The sequence below is a fragment of the Antrostomus carolinensis genome, unplaced genomic scaffold (genome assembly GCF_000700745.2).
Source record: "Antrostomus carolinensis isolate BGI_N321 unplaced genomic scaffold, ASM70074v2 scaffold768, whole genome shotgun sequence".
Lineage (NCBI taxonomy): Eukaryota > Metazoa > Chordata > Aves > Caprimulgiformes > Caprimulgidae > Antrostomus > Antrostomus carolinensis.
In genome coordinates, this window is record NW_010332060.1 from 50,615 (window position 1) to 68,869 (window position 18,255).

General features: G+C 38.7%; 1 protein-coding gene across 2 annotated transcripts in view; it reads left to right on the forward strand.

Annotated features, from left to right (window-relative positions):
• Positions 1 to 1,426: 1,426 nt before the first annotated feature.
• Positions 1,427 to 18,255, forward strand: part of TBC1D4 (TBC1 domain family member 4) — a 45,201-nt gene continuing 28,372 nt past the window's right edge. Inside the window, exons 1-9 of one of the 2 annotated variants that reach the window (XM_010173343.1) lie at positions 1,427 to 2,023; positions 3,585 to 3,674; positions 7,245 to 7,349; positions 9,912 to 10,044; positions 11,890 to 11,981; positions 12,712 to 12,822; positions 13,454 to 13,573; positions 17,227 to 17,305; positions 18,253 to 18,255. The exon at positions 18,253 to 18,255 is cut by the window's right edge and continues 232 nt beyond it. In XM_010173343.1, coding sequence (XP_010171645.1) covers positions 1,769 to 2,023; positions 3,585 to 3,674; positions 7,245 to 7,349; positions 9,912 to 10,044; positions 11,890 to 11,981; positions 12,712 to 12,822; positions 13,454 to 13,573; positions 17,227 to 17,305; positions 18,253 to 18,255 — 988 coding nt within the window. In that variant the 5' untranslated portion in view covers positions 1,427 to 1,768. Of the gene's footprint in view, positions 2,024 to 3,584; positions 3,675 to 7,244; positions 7,350 to 9,911; positions 10,045 to 11,889; positions 11,982 to 12,711; positions 12,823 to 13,453; positions 13,574 to 17,226; positions 17,306 to 17,999; positions 18,013 to 18,252 lie in introns of both variants that reach the window. The other variant, XM_029086309.1, reaches the window with a different exon arrangement.

The window sequence follows — 18,255 nt, forward strand, 5'->3', positions numbered from 1 at the left end:
TGCCCAATGGATGAGGAGTGTGTAATGGGAGATGAGGATTAAGACTAGGTAATTTTCCACTGTGACTTGCAAAAGTATTGGCACACAAGATTACTGCCTGATTAGCAAGCTTCAACTGGTATCATGTGACTGAAAGAAAGAGATACCGTAAGGAGCATAGATTACTTAAAGTGTGACTTCTGGGTTATCCTTTTTTTATTATTTTTTTAGTAGAAAAAATACTTTGAAACAAATTATCAAATGTTGTAAATATGGTGAAAAGCTGATGGAATACAAAAATTGCTGATTGATTGCATTGGATTAGGTGAATGTTGAGAACCAACTTCCCTTGTAAAGAAAATAAGATAGATATTCTGTCTTGATCTCATTGTCCCTAGTAACTAGTAACGTGATGTCATTCATTATCCTTCCAGAGAAGATGAGACCTGGTGAGGAAGAGGTTTGGTTAAACCGAAGTAGGTGCTGCCAAAAGAGCAACTAGAATCACTCTGATCTGTGGTCAGTAGAGTTGGACAAGTCCTCGTTTTCTTTAACGAAGGCAAAATGAAAAAGGAGTTTTCATATTAAATATGTCAATACTGAAAGCAGACATCCTCCCAAGGTGATTGGGATAAAATGGAAGAAGAACCAGGTGGCCTTAAAAGACTGGGTAATAGAGGGCTGAAATCAAGAGTTTCTACTGGAGATGTGCAGTTTGGCCTTACAGGGCATGGTGGGAATCTGCAAGTAAGAATGACAGAGGAAGAGAGAGATTTGGGTGCGCTGCTTGATTGCATGATGACTGAGACAGCAGGGAAGCGTGACCTTAAAGTGAGCCGTGTCATAGGATGGATGGGGTGAGGTTTTTGAAGGAGATAATAAATGAGAGGTAATGCAATTGTATATGGTACTTTGGTAAAAATTCCATACACTTGCTGCCTCTATTCCAAAACTGCTGGCTGAAACTGATGGGGATTGCTGGTCTCTTTTTCACAAAACTGTTTCCACGACTGTCTTAAGAATGGAGTATCTGTCTCTGCAAAATAAGAACAAGGAAACAGTGATGGCCCTATGCAAAATACATCAGCAAGAGATACTGATGTGGGAAGAGAGCTACAGAAAAGAGAAGGCAGTCTCAGTAAAATAAATAAATAAATGAAATTACGTGAACATTTTTTCAGTAGACTTTCTGGTAGTTTAAAATTTTGTTCTGACACAGGTTCCAGTGGGGAAAAAAAAAAGTCTTTGCTTTATTTCCACTGCATAAATTGTCAATACAGAATATAGAATTTGCTATTTTTATATTGTCAGCAAAGAAACTAGTGGCACTGTAGTGAAGAAATAACTTGTATAAATACTGACATTAACAAATGCTTGACCTATTGCTGTCTGTGCTATCTCTTTTGTGGCTATTGAATAGACCTTTCAAACTGTCCCTTAGGTTCCAGATGTCATCAGCAGCATAAGACAAGTCTCCAAAGCAGCACTGAAAGAAGATGCCAAACCAAGTAAGGACAGTGAAGATGCTTTCTATGACTCTCAAAAATTTGAGGTCTTGTACTGTGGAAAGGTGACGGTGGCTCACAAGAAAGCTCCCTCAACACTAATTGATGATTGCATTGAGAAATTTAGCCTTCACGAGCGCCAGCGCCTGAAGCTATTAAACGAGCAGCGGAATAACGAGTCAAGTTTGGACTTAACCTTGTGTGAGGGAAATTTGCCAGCTTCTCCATCGGATAGCCCATTTGAGGAGCTGGACAGCCCAAATAACACCCCAGGGCACACTACGATGTTTACAGTCGGCAGCCAGACCAATTTGACCAACCTAGGCAGCGCTCGTGGCTCCTTTCCAGAACGAATTTTGGAGGACTCTGGCTTTGATGAGCAGCAAGAGTTTCGCTCCCGGTGCAGCAGTGTCACTGCAGTTATGCAAAGAAGGGTTCATGACACAAACCTGAAAACACAGCCGCGCAGAAGACATGCAAGTGCACCCAGTCATGTTCAGCCCTCCGACTCTGAGAAGAACAGGACAATGTTGTTCCAGGTGTGTGCTAAGAGCAATTTCATGTTGGTTTTGCACCATATAGGGGCAATGGGTGCAAACTGGAACACAGGAGGTTCCGCTTAAACTTCAGAAGAAACTTATTTACAGTGAGGGTGACAGAGCACTGGGACAGGCTGCCCAGGGAGGGTGTGGAGTCTCCTTCTCTGGAGACATTGAAAACCTACCTGGATGCCATTCTATGTGATCTCATCTAGGTGTTCCTGCTCCGGCAGGGGCATTGGACTAGATGGTCTTTCAAGGTCCCTTCCAATCCTCAACATTCTGTGATTCTGTGTGATTCTGTGATATCTTCCCCTGAGTTTGAAGTTGAGACAAGTTTTGCAAGATAAGTAGTATGGATCCAGTATGGTTTCATTATTTGTCGCATTTATGTGTCTGGTCATAAATGATTGGAACACAATTAGCTGAACTTTCTTAAGGGAATCGCCTCAACTCATCAGCCCAGGTAAATTTTAAGAAAAAGGGTTTACTTATGAAGTAGTTACTTACAGGAGTAGAGTTTCTAGGGAAATAATTATTTTTTAGTTCTGGTTCACATGAAAACTTCCACGTGAGCAAATCCTCTTTTGTGTACAATTAAAAAGAAGCTCACAACTGCACATAACTTTTACAGCCTTACCTTTGAGCTGACCCCTTTATGATATCTTGTGCTGATGTTCAGCTTGTCTTTCCCAGCTGGGTCCTCGAATGTCCCTGCGCTGAAAGCTTCTTCCTTCAGACCTCATGATTATTTCTTTTCTTGCCTGAAGTGCACTTGACATCTTCAGAGCTTGTATTGAGAAAACAAAAGGGCATTTAAAGGAGGTGACCCATAAAAGGCAAAGATCTTTGGACCTTAAAATAACAAGGAGCTAGATGTCTGGGGTTTTTTTTTTGTCTTTTATTTGCTTTAAAGATCATTCTTGCCTTTTATTCTCTTGTGGAAATGCTAACTGAAGTGAGAACACATTGCCCTTGAGAAAACCACAGCTCTATCACCAGTAATGAAAAGGATTTAGCTGAGAAACTTTCTGAGCTCTATGGAGTAAGTTCCATACGCTTGAGAAGCAGTTTGGGAAAGCTGAAAGGTGGCTTTCTGCAGAACTTACTCTTTCTCATCCAGAATTATGACAAAAATAAAAAGTATCACCTGAAGATCAAGATAGTTTCTCAACTGATCTACAATGTAGTTTAAAAAAATTAATACATCTACAAATTCTGGTTTTTATTGTAGCTTTAGCCACAGTGTTTACTAAAGGTTTTAGTATTGTCTGTCAAACATGTGATCTCTGGACCAAAATAACTCAAAAAGAAAAGGGAGGGGGGAAGTTGTCTTCTTTCCAAGTCTTTTTCCTATTGAACTGAGTATATTGTTCTTGCTGAAATATTCTTAGCCAACATAGGCTGAATTATGGCACCCTTGTTCCAGCTGAGTAGGCTGTTTTGCTGAAGGTGCTCTGTGTGAACAAGAAAGGGCTAGATTGTGACATTTTTGTTGCTGTTAATGTTGGGCCTCAAAGGCAGTCATAAACTTGACTTATTTTTCTCCCCCCTGCCTCAGGTTGGAAGGTTTGAAGTTAACCTCATCAGTCCAGACACCAAATCTGTTGTGCTTGAAAAGAATTTTAAAGATATCTCCTCATGTTCTCAGGTAAGCATTAATAAGAAGCAACGTGTAGATTATCAGGAGATAAGGAATTTATTTGTTCTTCAGCTGGGTTGCCTTGCTGGTCTATAGGCAGCAGAAAAAAAAAAAAGAAATATAGAATTCTCTTTCAGCATTCTGTGGTGTTTTCCTTTATTCAGTCTCAAAGGCCATTTATAAACAATTTATCCTATATAAATTACTGTGAATGAAAGTAAATTCAGAGGGGGTGGCAGAGGAATTTTGAGCAATTGTGACTAATGTGTATACAAATCCTGCATGAAGTTTGATGCATTGACTTCTTTGGGGAGTACAGCTGAAGAAATTGAATATTAAACTGTGATTGCTTCATGAACGGTTACAGCAGGCGAATACTGATTTGCCTTTATAAGAGTGGGATCTGTTATTCAAATCGGGGCTTTCACTCATCTGGTAGTAATTTTAAGTAAATATTGCACAAAAATAATGTAATGTCATTCTCAAATAGCCTAAGTACAGAAAAGATGGGCATGAAATAACCAGTTGAGCTGTGGTAGCTTTGATCATTGGTCAGAAAACAAAGTATAAACTGCTTTGGGAGAACATTGGATATAATTTTGGGAGTAGCTTAATCTCCATTTAGGATGCTCTGATTTTGCTGTCTCGGAGCAGCTAAGCTTGTGAAAGCCTCTGGAATGAAAGGAGGAGAGCATCAGATCAGCTCTCCAGAAAAATAGCAGTTCACCTGCATCATTTCGTCTGGAGATTATGGCAATAGACAAACCTAGCTGTGTCCAGTAATAGCTAAATGTGTCTTATAAAGTTAAATGCTAGTGCTGAGGGATTCACCTCTCTGTCTTGCTGAAGCACCTGTTACTTCTGGCTCTTCTATTTGAGGTCTTGTTTTATTACCTTCTTTCATTCACTATGCACATGCATCATTTCAGGTCTCTTTAAACATTGTTATTGTAGTTTAAAGTACGCTTCCTGAAATGCTCTAAACCTTCATTTCACCCCCAAGTACTTTCATTTTAATGCTAATAACAAATCTGCTCTTGCATGACTGTGCTACCAATGCAAATACAAATTAAGAACTGGTCAATACTTGTAACTCAAGTGGAGTCTTGAGCTACCAACTAAAGGTCTAGGCCCTTGAGAGGAGTCTGCTGTTTAACTACAATTTGTATTGCTCTTAGAGAAAAAAAGCAAGTGCAAATATACAATGGGAGAGTATAATCAAACAATGATGTATTAATAGCTTTATAGTAAATACAGATCAAAGGTTCTTAAAGCAGTGGTATGGAAAAGAAAATGTCTGGACAGCTTTGGTCTTCTCCTCCTTTGTGGGTGTACTGAGCTAATAAAAGTGACACTTCAGCTTTACATACTGGGCTCCTGAGTTGCATGTTCATACTGATAATATTTAAACTAGTCTCAAGTGGGGACAAGCTTCTTTCTGCTGACTTTAAAATGTGGTGGAGACCAGCAGGACTATGTCAGACCTTCAAGGTCAAGGCCTAGCTTTCCTTCAGGAAAATAACTGTGTACAGTAAATAGTGTTAGGTAGTGCTGTGTGTTGGGCTTTGGAGGTGGAGTTTTTCACTCCACCTTTTCACTTTCATTTGGAGCAAAACTTTTGCATGCTTGAATAACTCAAATGGGCACTAACAATACTGTGGGTGTGTGTTTGTTTTTAATGCAAAACAACTTTAGAGAAGTCAAGGTTTTTTTCTGTGTTCAGTAGAAATGAAACATTAATTTGTTCAAGACTAAGGATTTGGTTGCATAAACCTCATCAGTACTTTTTTTAAGAACTCTGTGCTAGCCACAGAGCTTCTCTGTTGTGGGTTTATAGGACAGTGATTTACTGTGTATTGTGAGACTGCAGCTTAGAAGCGTTTGTTCTCTTAAACTTTACAAACAATGAAAAGGAGATGTTCTCTTCAGTTTGCTTTATGGATTCTTTTAGTCTAGTCTAATAAAGATATTTTTATTCTATAGTTTAAGTATGGTTGATCTGCTGCATTCAATTCATTATCTGCACTCCATATAATTGTCAAAGCAGCAAATATAATTGATGATAAATCCCTGTATGTGCTGTCTAAGTTCAAGTGTCAGGCAGCTGTATGAAGTTTTCTTGTTGCAGTGTTGCTGACCTTGGAGGAACCCAGAACAACAAAAAACTTTGCTCTTTTGGCATGACAAGTGTGGCCACCCTCTTAAAGAAATGTGATGGAAGTACTGTTAATTGAGGAACGTACTGCACTGTTTACTCTCCAGTGGTGCAAGTGTCACGTCCCTCTCTCTCACAAATGTTTTCCTGCAGAGACTGAGAAATTAGACAGCAGTAGACTTGTTCAGGCACTGTCAGCAGTGAGGGAACTGGCATCTCACCACCTTAAGTAAATATGATTTCTCTGCAAAACAGTGGGCAACATTTCACTGTTCTATAGATCAACATATGTGTATGCATCTGTTATTTTTCATTTTATGCTTTTGAAGTCTTCATGTGTCACAGAAATATGGGTTCAATTAAGTCAGGGTCAGTGTGGACTATGGTAAACTAATGCTGGTTTTGCCATCTTAGATGCCCTCTGGACCTCTGCCAAGTTTTGTTTAAGTAGCACAAAAGTAATTTTTGGAATTTTGTTTTTAAAAACTACAACATGTACTATCAATATGTTCTGTCTGTCACGTAGTGTATTACCAATTTTGTCTGGAGTGTTTTTTGGAGTAACAAGCAAGTTGTTTTGCCTCCTCCCCTCTTTTATGATACAGGTGTTTTCTTTGGAGATGGATCCAAGCAACTGAGTTCTGCTTTCTGTTGTATTTGAACTTCAGGGATTAGGCTTTCTTTTGGAGAAAATCTACTATTACCATACTGAGATGATAAAAACATTGGCAAAAGCTTTAACAATAGTGAGTCATATTCCATGAACTGAGACTGGGAATATAGTGCTTCTTAGGAAGCAGGTCTCTTTGATCTTCTCAGTGCTGCTTTTAGCAAGGCAATGTTCCCTGTCAAGCAGTTAGACTAAGATCTTGAAAGAAAACATCAGTAGTAATGTGTAGTAAGTCTTGAAACTTCTGGTATGTAACTCAGTCTCAAAGAATTTATTTAAGAATTTGGTTGGAATTCTGCTTGTCACCGCTCATTCCCTGCTCTTTTTGGTGTAGTCCAAACTTGTATTACAAGAAAGTGAAGATCTGTTGCTACTTTGATGCTACTCCAGTCCCGTGTTTTAACATGGGCTTATTACAACAAGTTTTCACTACAGAGGCAATTCCAAATACAACCTAGGACTCTTTTGTTTGCTTCCTTGAAAATTTACTTATCCTAATGGAAGAAATTCAGGTCCAGGTCTATTGCTGTATAACTTTTGATTGTGTAAAGAGCTTTGTGTAATGTTTAAATGCAAAAAGCAATTTAAAAGACAACTATTGTAGTTGTAAAATAGATTTTTAGGAGTATGCTTTTGAATTTCTCAGATTTTTGTTTTGGCAAGTATTGGCATATAGTAACTATTTTTAGAATCATTTTGGAAGCTAAAACTGTTTATAAAATAGTCCACTAATGCTGTTTTTAAACTCTTTTAGGGTATAAAACATGTTGATCACTTTGGCTTCATTTGCCGGGAATCTGTTGAACCTGGGTTAAGCCAGTACGTTTGCTATGTGTTCCAGTGTGCAAACGAGTCTCTGGTGAGTATTTATTAACAATCCTAACCTTTCTATCGAAGGATGTCTGAGGCATTTCCTAAACTGCAAGAGTCTGTTACTCTGCTGTGTCAGCTGAACCTCAGTGGTCATGTCTTCTCAGGTGTGAGACCTCAGTTGTGAATATGAAAGTATCCAATAGGAAATACATATATTCTGTTAATGTATAGCCATATTCTGGTACTCTGCTGATGCATATATCAATAAAAAATAGAAAAAATACAGATGTATGAGCTCACACATGCAGATTGTGAGCATGTTTGGGCTCTATATTTGATTGTAACTCTAGTATTTCTAATTGCTGAGACACTTGGTTCCCCATCAACCTGTAGTTACACATGCTGAATCAGTAACAAAGCTGATGATAAAACCTGAACATACTTTTCAGGGTAAGGTTTAAACTACTGTCTTGATCCTGCATGTGGCTTTAGTATTTTCCCTGTAGTCTGTTTTCTTCCTCAGGAGAAGAAAATAGCAGCATCTAATCAGAGAATAACAAAGCCATAATATGCGTGGATGGTTGTAACCATAAAAAAAGTCCATTGGACATTTGATAAAGTATTTATCAATCAGTTGAAGTTCCAGGTGCCAGTGATTTAACTGATAACAGATACCTTAATAATGTGAGACCAATACAGGAAATCATTTTGGCTACCATGTTTTTATTTTAAAGCTCTGACATTTTAGAAGTTGGTTTCTATTCTGAAACATGTTTTTTCCTGATGGCTGTGCTAGCAGCTGCCAACTCTTTCTCAGCTAAACTTAAATCACATTTCTAGCTTGCTGAAAATGCAATGTGTTAATCTATTGACTAGCTTGAGAGTGAATGGATTTATGTCAATAAAACTTCAGCTAACAGCGCTAGCTGAGGCTGTGCTTTTACCAAAATGAGAAGTTGTTATTAAATCTGTTCTATCTCTGTACTAACAGAAAATGTTGCATCTGACCTATTGATAAATCTGACCATGCATAATTCAAAGACTTAAAATGTGTTGTATAAAGAAAACATATATTTATGAACCTCTTTACATTTTCTACTACTAATATAGAATCATAGTGTGTTGTGAGTTGGAAGGGACCCATAAGGCTCATGGAGTCCAACTCTTGCCCTAGCATATGTGTGGGTATGCCCACGCTGCAACATGAAATGAAGATTCCTGAGCTACTTTCAGATGCAATTACTTGGACTCCAGAAACAGTTTGACTGTGTCAGAGCAGAGTTGTAAAACCTAATGCTTTCTGGATCCTTGTGCTGCTTCATAGCAGACAGGCTGTGTTGGTAGTCTTTGTATATTTGCTCTAAAGCTAGCTACTGTCTGTGTTACAGTTCTCATGATTTCAGTGTAGTCATAATCCATATGCTTAGCACTGTTCTGTGTATCTTCCCATTTGAGACGCATTCTTGCCAACCTTTAAAAATTATCAACCTGTGTTACAAGATGGATATTCACTGTTCAATGCCCTGTTTTATTGCTAGGAAGAGAGAGTACCCGGAAATTACTGGTAGCGCTTAAAACTGTGAGTTTTTAATAAAGAAATAAGACCTAAACATATCAGGACATAAAGCATTTCCTCCCCTGACCACAAGTGACAGACCCTCAAAAAAGTCTGTATGTTTCCAATGTTAGACTGCATGATTTTGGTTTCAAATATTTCTGCTTTCTTCTTCCTGCTTATAAAAAAAGGCAACAGGTAAGAGCAAGGACCTGATTCTGAAGTAGAATACTGATTTGTTTTCTAAGATTGTTGTCAAGCTGTTGTTTCCTCCTTTCCATGCTAATGCAAAGACTCAAGGAAACAGCTTTTAATAAGCATTGTATTCCCCTAAAATACAGGCAGGGGAACTCCAAGTGCTTTATATATAAGGTCTGGAAGTATATTTGAATGAGTGCGAAGAAATGCTGTCACCCTGACCTTTCTTACACAAAAGCTGAGCTTTTCCAGTGCTGTTGTGTGGGAATGTAGCACTGCTGTATTTGTGGTAGTGGCAGAGGAAAGGTAAGGCAGACTGCAAGGCAGGCTGGCAGTACTTATAAAGATAAGTTGATGGTTGCAATGAAGCTAGTAGCCAGTCTAGTAGCCTGGAGAAAAGTGAACTGCTGTGGGAAGCTCCTGTCTGCCAGCAGGATGAGTCTATGGGGTTTTGTTCTAAAATGGTACAGAAGTGGAAGGAAAATCATGGAGAGGGAGCATGTGCAGTTTACAGGAGAAACTTGAAGCTAAAGAAGTTAATGCCTTTTATTTAGCCAGGATATATTCTAGCCAAAAATTCCCACCTGGGGCTTCTTAAAACAGCGGCTGCATGCCCAGTAAGCTTGAGTAGCTGGAGTTAGATATTCAGAATTACACTGGCTGAACTTTGAAGGTGGTGAGCATCCACAGAAAAGGCAGAAAAGCTGGGAATACAGCCTTGGTCTCTTTACAAGGCAGCAAACGGGTTTTTTTGATTGTAAAGACACCTGTCTACCATGTGATTTATGAATCTAATTTGATGTATAAGGCATGCATTTTTGTTTATATGCTGTCTTTTCCTTCCCTCCTCTTTAGGTTGATGAGGTAATGCTGACCCTGAAACAAGCCTTTAGCACTGCTGCAGCTCTGCAAAATGCCAAGACGCAGATTAAGCTGTGTGAGGCCTGCCCTATGCATTCATTGCACAAACTTTGTGAAAGAATTGAAGGTAGCAGCTGAGTTTACTTTCTAACTGTTTTTCTGATGATTCTAGAAGAATTTTTCTATATCTGTTAATTTTAATTATGCCAACCATGCACTTTCAACTTAAACAGTGTAAGAACAGAAAGAAAAGTATCCCAATAAGCAGTTCTTAACATCACTTTGCACTGTCTGTAATTAAGTGGAGGTTGTAGCAGTAATGATACTGCAACTGAATATAGTATAGCTTGTGTTATAAATACATACTCTTTCATTGTCATACCTCTCTTAAATGTTAAGCAGAGCAGAAAAACCCACCAGTTCATCTTCTGTGCTTTTTAATATTTTTTTTTCCCCTGAAGATGCATGCTTTCAAAATGGGTCATAAAAAGGCAGTTGTGATCAAAAAGTGTCTTGCTTTCTCATGTTTTCATTCTTTCCTGAGTGGGGTTATTTTTCCCTTCTTTGTATTTATTTTCTTACACACTTAAAACCTAGTTCTATTATGGGAAATAAATTATTAAGTTAAGAGATAATATCTAACAAAGGTACTTAAGGCAATTACTTGGCTTGAAATATGAATACACAAGCCTTTGTAGTTTCTCTGAAAGTGAGGTATATCTTGCAAGGTAGAATTAAAAAAGAAAAAAAAAAAGGTGGCAGGATCCTATTTTTTATAGTCGCTCCACTATGTCCTCCTTGCAAAGTGTTGTATGCAAGAAAAGCAAATGTGTTACACTAGTTTTGTATCTTCTGTTGTGGTGATGATGGTGCTGATAATTGCCAGTTCTCCCATTCATTAAAAGTCACTATTGCTACTTAACTCCCTCTGGTGGAGGAAAAGCAACATATAAAATCTTAGTGGAGTGAAATCCTGTTAGGTTGTGACTGGTGTTTTCCCAATTTACAACAGATATTCAGAAGTGATAAAGCTTAACTGGGAAAGTCCTCTGTCAATGAAAAACTATATACAGAGGCTGCTGCATAAGGCAGTGTAAGTATCTTGAATACAGGTACTTGCAAGCCTAAGATAAGTATCAACATAAAATCTCTTCTAGGGTAAAAGCTTGAGTACCATAACAGTAGTTTCATAAACTTTTCACTTAGTGATTGAAGGAGTGCTTTGTTTAGAGTCTAGAAGTTTATCAGAATCAAACCCAGGACTTCATGACTTTGGAAATTTTTTATTTGTTCTGATTGCAGTTGTCTGAGTGATATCTACCTTGGATGGAGAAAACATAAATCTTCATCTGATTTGGGGGGTTTGTTTTCTCCACAGTTTTTGTAGTTTCCTAGAACAAGCTCTGTGAGCAAATGTGCACTTTATTGAACATCAAAAATTCTTTCCTTTATTCTTATGGCTTTTATGCTGCTCTTGCTTTTAAAAGTGTCATCAGTTACCTGGTATGACCTGTACCCTACTCTTTCCTTCTATAGAAATGCATTTAAACTTTTCAATTAAAAGCATCCGAAAACTTCTGAGTATCTTGTGCATTGAGTATCTTTCCAATTATATCCCATATGTGTTCCTCTCTTCCTCCTCTCCTATACAGTTGTCAGGCTTCCATCTTAGTGATTTCTTGGTACTAGGACAGAAGACATCAGTGGGGTAGGGAGCACAACCTTTTACACAGAAGCCAGCCACTTATCTGCTGCTAGTTCTGTCTTTACTGCTAAAGAAAGGAGACAAAACCATGTGGTTGAGCAAAACCTGAAGTATTTTGTATTGTGGATATTGCAGATATACAACTGTCATACATTAAACTTGTATAAACTCAAATGCAGGTTTGTATCTTCTACTGTCTTTTTTTCCAAAGTGTTTTGAGACATCATTTGAGAATCTAGAAGCTTTAATGTTCTTTTCTTTTCTCAGGACTCTATCCACCAAGAGCCAAACTTGTAATTCAGAGACATCTATCATCACTAACTGATAATGAACAAGCAGACATTTTTGAACGTGTTCAGGTAAGATTAGATACTGTTGTCTCCAATTTGAAAAAGACCACGATAAAATGGTTAGACATTTTTTTCTTCTGATTATGTTTGTTTTATTACATAGTTGATCTAGAATTTATTATTTTTGCACCAAACAACATACTGAAATAGCATGCTCCAACTTAACCTCATGTGTGATGCACTGCTATCAGAAAAGTTTTGGTTCGGAAGTATGCTGAAATGTTCTGTGTTCACACCTAGAGTATTTTTTTTTCTGTATTTATTTCTTCATCTGTAAATGCATTTCTCTACTTGAAAGTGACATGGGAATGAGTTGAAAGCAGGCGAGAGATGCAGGTGTCAGAGATTAGTTGGTATTTGCAGAAGCTCTCCTTTGACTTATTCTGAGGCAGGAGGTGTAAGCAAGTGTACTTGAGCAGATGAGGTATACAGTAATTTAGACTTCCGAAGGCTGCACTCCTCTCTAGCTGCCTGAAGAAGGGAATACCTGTTTGGTTTTTGTGGTTTCTGTATTCCATTTATAAGGCTATACAATGGCAGACAGCCTCAGGAAACAAAACATGGGAGTGTAAGGCTCCCTCCTCTCCACAGCCCATGCAGAAAGCTTTGGTTTGCTTTGCTCAGGAGCATGAGGACAGACAAAATGTAGTGCAATTTGACATGCTAATAGTGCACTGTGGCATCTGACATATGAATATATTAACTTCAACTTTTTTCTTTACTTTGCTGTTACTGACAGAAAATGAAGCCTGACAATGACCAAGAAGAGAATGAACTTGTGATCTTACATCTACGCCAACTCTGTGAAACTAAGCAGAAAACACATGTTCACATTGGTGAAGCACCGTCGGTAAAGCTTATTTTTGTATTAGTCCCGTCCAGCTTCCCACCCTATTCAAATGCAACAGGGCCATTACTAGAGCTCATCAGGGATAGCTGAAAGCTGAATATTATCTTTAAGAGAGAACTGTGAAAGAGAAGTAATTTGATGTGGCTTACAGTGTCATGCTTGATTTTTTTTTATTTTTTTTTTATTTTTTTTTTTTAACTTTGGAGGGCAGGAAGAGGGGGAAGAAAGACAACCAGTTATTTTTAGGTCTAAGTTGTGAGGATACCTCTTCTGTCCTTTTCCTTCCTCCCTGATCCCTACTCCCAAACAGTCATTTCTAGGGTAAACAAGGATAAAGAGGGCATTGGTTTCAGTTTAAACTATGAACTTATCTAGCAAAGGAAACGGGTAACAGTATTGTTAAATTGATATGTTTTTACACTATAGTCTTTAGGGATGAAATGTGCCTTTAACTATGTTTTTTGTGGGTTTGTTTTTGGAGAGTGTGGGCTTGGGTTTTTGTTTATTTTTTTTAAATAAAGGACAAGAGTATGTTGTTTATTATGTTACTTGGTTCAGCTCTAGTCTGTGGAGGTCTACAATTGCGAAAAGAATTGCCAAAGCTGAATTGTGTCCTTGTTCATTTCAACAGACCATTTCTAACACTGCGATTCCAGAAAGCACCACCAGTGGTGGCAGGTTTAAACTTGACATTCTGAAAAACAAGGCCAAGAAATCCTTGACTAGCTCTCTGGAAAATATCTTCTCAAGGGTAAGATTAACAACTCATTGTCAGCAGCTCTCACAGATATCCTTGACAGTAAAGACCTATCTTTTTTGTTGCTTTTGGCCTCAGTCTGATAAATACTTAATGAAACCATATTGCTGTTGTGAAATGTGAAGGTTATAGCTGGGTTGATTGTGACTTAACTGCGCTAGAAAGTTTATGGTAAGGCTACACGTACAGAGAGAAAGAAGGCAACTCTTTCTGAATAATGAACATTCATTGTAGGTGGCAAATAAGTTAACTGAGCATTATCAAATGCTTCATAATAAAAACAAAAAAAAAATTCAGGATGGTTGCATGAGCCCATAAAGAGCCATGTTACCTTTTTTGAAAATGTGACTAAATGTGCCCTGCATAAACTGGAAATCTTTCTGTTCTGGGAAGTAATGCCTTACCTCTCTTAGCTAAAATTACTCATATTGGTCACTAAGAATCTTTAGAAAATAGCAACACAGTTTTCCTTTTGCAGGGAAAAAAAGAATAGATTTAAAATAAATTTAAAAAAAGATTAATTGTTCTTCATTTCAGTGTTGCTAGTCAGGTGTGACATGGAATTCCAGCTGTTACTGGAACTCTCTTATATTAAGTAGCCTTTTAAAGAGAAGTCTGAATTTCAAGTTTTGCTTAGTGTTCCCTGCCCAGTAGCGGGACTCTGAAAGCAGAGAAGAGGTATATAGAGGAGTCAATGAAGAGGGCTGTGTGCCTGGGATACAGTGTGTCATTACAGAGAAAGTGTGATGAGCTGGATGGCCAGGTCTAAATAGAATTTGGAGCAGTGAAATTAAGTTTCTTCTGCTAGTAATTTTAAAAGGACTGAGCTAAATTGAGTCCTAAGTTGCACATGTCGTGTAACTTACATGGATATATCATGAAATAACCTGCAAGCATAGAATGCCACAGATGTTCCCTATAAAGGAGGCAAAACATTATTTGCCAGGGAGAATCCTTAGAACTGTTAAGGTTAGATGTGAATTTGACCTAGGACTGAAGCTAGCGTTAAAAGTATCCTGGTCAAATCTGTCCTGTGTTGTGTAGCAGGTTTGACACACTATGGACTTGGTCTGGAGAGAGAGCGCCAAAGAGAGTGATGACAGACAGAAGATCCGGATAATTTCAGCAGTCTGGAATATCATAAAATGGTGACAACTACAGTCATGCCTGTGCTGAGTCTGATTTCTTTTCCACATCTAAAGGGTGTGTGATTGGAAAGTGATCTAGCTCCAATAGTGGGTCACTAACCCTACGGTGATAGTGGCACAGGTGTATATCACTGGGAATAACCCAGGAAAGCAGCCTTGCCATATATGGCCGTACTAGCACTGATCATGTCAATGAAAAATCATTTGGATGAAATGCACTGTTTCAGTTGGGAGAGTCTCTGAAGGGAAATTGCTTCTATATTGTTTTTGATATAGTATGTTCCTAGCTAGGCTGGATGAGGCTTTGAGCAACCTGGTCTAGTGGAAGGTGTCCCTGCTGATGGCAGGGGGATTGGAACTAGATGATCTTTAAGGTCCCTTCCAATCCAAACCATTCTATGATTCCTTCTCACCAGGGCCACTGTGATGTGCTGCATGTTATAGTGTAAGGATCTACGCTTTCGAGGTCCCTTCCAGTCCCTAACATTCTGTGATTCACACCCGAATCTGGAATAGGACCATTTTAAGTTTGCTATTTATGAAGCGAACTTACTGTTGTGACGAAGGTTGTCTCATCTTTAACTTGAAACTGCAAGAGATCAGGAACAGTAATGTGTTGTAGTGAATCATGATACACGTAGGGGTTCCTCCTTGCAGATCCATTTAAAGGTTAGACAATACAAGACTGAGAAAAAATAATTTAGAGTGCACATCAACCACTAATATTTTGGTTGGAACAGGTATATGTGACAAGAAGAGTCTCTGTGCATGTATACAGTGTGTTACTTGCATATATATGTTATACAATGACTGTTTCAGTAGTTCTTATTGTTCGTCAGGCTATTACAATAAGTCTAATGGATCGTGGCTAATTCCTAAAGGTATTTAGGCACCAAACACCTATTGGTGTGATGGGTTTTCCCCTCTTAAGCCAGCTGAAAGTCATATGGTGTTGATATAATAGGATGCTAATTATTGGATGTCTTAATCATCTTTATTTTAAAGTATATTTAGTAACAAAGACAGCAGAAAAGAAATTTTTTTTTAAAAATAGCATTCAGCATTTTTTTGTAGATAAAAATATTTAAGTAAATAGTGAGTCAGTGTATGTGGAGGAGAGACTTACGCAGCCTCAGTCTTAGCAAAATTACCAGATATCTAGGAACGCATTAAGTGGATGGCTTCTTAGCTAGATAAACAGCATAAAGTGACATTTGAAGCTACTTGAAGGAGTAGCTACTCACTACCCACCACAGGGAATCATGCTGTGTTCTGTGCTCTGGCTTCCCTTAGTCCCAGAGGAGTGTTACTTTTTCACTTGTTTGTTTTGCTGGACTGATCTTATTTTTGTCAGGTTTGAACTGAAAACAGGCCATGGCTTCCTAATGAGGTACCTCAGAAAAATAAACATAACCTCTGTTTGACCTTACAGACAGATTTCTTCCAGTCCATGCTGTACTAACCTCTTCCGTTGTTTTTTCTGAACCAAAAAGACCTTATTACAGTGCCAAAAGTGTGTATTTTTAAAGATAGTGAGAAACTTCCAAGTTATCCTTTGTTCTTGTTTTATTGTGAGGGTCAGTGACGAGATGCTTCAGGCAGAGTGTTCATTGGTACTGAGCTTAAATGGGACAGTGTGCTTGAAGGGCATGCTATGTCTTAAAAATAAACCTTACCTGGAAAAAGTAGGCTAAATAAATAATGTTGATGTTGGCAAAACTTCCCCTGTAGTTGCAAGCATACCAAGAGGAGCTCTACCTATAGTTTTCATAAAACCTTAGACTGTTTTTCCCCTGATAAAGTACTGAAAACAACTTCAGCAATTGGAAGTGTTCAACAGCGTACATCACCCCTGTTTCATGGGAGTTAGGAGTGGAAGGTAGTCAAAAATATTTGGTTCTATCACCCTTTCCTGTGAAACCAGATGACTGTTAACAATTTTGGTAAGGATCTGCTAATGCTAATTTTTAGCAAATCTGCCTTAGGGTTATCTGCTTGTTTGTATCTGGTGCTATTTGGTTGGATTTGTAGCAGTTTTTCCCAGTTTTAGTGCTCTCATTACTTTTGCCAAGGTGGAATTAATTTATCTGAAATGTCTAGATAGGGAGTAAACTCTAGGTTTAGATTGTAGTATGTCAAATGCATCCATTAGCTGCAGCGCATGCACGGTACTGAAGTCTGGAGCTTTTTGAACTCGGCTGTTCAAGCTTAGTTGACTGTTTTGCATTAAGTGGATCAAGAAATACTCAGTGGCTTCAGACAACAGAGCTGCAGGTTTAAAATTCCTGGGAGCAAGGGGGGAGAAGATACAGTTTTGACAGCTAAAGATGTCACTGCTTGTAAAATCGAGTGCTTGCCCCGTGATCTGTGGTCTTACGTCAAATGTGTCACGTGCCTGAACTGTCCTGTGTTCACCTGCACAGCTGTTGCCATCTTTGCTTAACCTTCAGAAAAAGAGGAAAAAGACAAGATTAAATCACTCTCTCCTTTTCCTTGCAGGGAGCCAACAGAATGCGAGGCCGCCTGGGAAGCGTGGACAGCTTTGAGCGTTGCAACAGCCTTGCTTCTGACAAAGTATGTAAGGAGCTTAGTTAAAATTGGCACGTTTTCATGCACAAATGTTAATGAAGCGTAAATACAGCACTCTGCTTCAATTTAAAGGAAGTAGCACAAAGCGCATCAATTTACAAAACTCAAGTAATAGTTTCCACTGGGAGGCAGAGGGTGTAAGAAAGCTGGCATATGTGCTGACTTCGAGCTTCAGCTTTAATCTACTATTGGATTGCCCATCCTTTTTTTCTACACTTCCCTTGCTTTTACAAAATCTGGACAGCTTCTGCCTTTTTTCACTGAAGTAATTAAAAAAGATCATCTCTCAACAAAAGGAAATGCTCTGAAGGTGAAGGATACTTTCTGTAAGTAATAATTGCTTTAGGGAAGTAAGAATTTTTGAGCTAAACCCAGCTGTTGGGGATGCTGTATAGGGGCGAGCAGGCAGAACTCTGTTCACTTTCTTTTTATTTCCTGTTTTTAATGTTTTACCTCATGTGAGGATTGGTTGCTGGTTTTCCCAGGAGGTGAAGATTCTGTTATGGTTTTCCTGCTACAGTTACTCATAAACTGGCTGTGTAATAACAGTTTCTCTTCCAGGATATAGCTATGACGGTACAGGAAGCGTGCTCGCGATATGTCGAGGAAACTAGCTAAGAGCAATTTCCCTAATCTTTTCAATTCCTGTGTTTTCCCGAACGAGGCAGAAGTCTTATAGCTAGAATGCCGATCCCTGTGAGAGGATGCCCGGAGTAATTAGTATATGTTCTATATACATTTTATTCCTCTCTTTTTTTTTTTTCTTCGTTGAGAAGGACGCTACTGGTTTGGAGTAATTTATCAAAGGATGTCTGGATTTGGTGATAATTAGCATACAATAGGCCATGACCAAGAAGGGGGAGAGGCTTTGGTGCCCCGATGCGGCACGCAGCCCGTGGGGTTAGGCGAGAGCTCTGGCAGGGCACGGAGCGGCAGGCC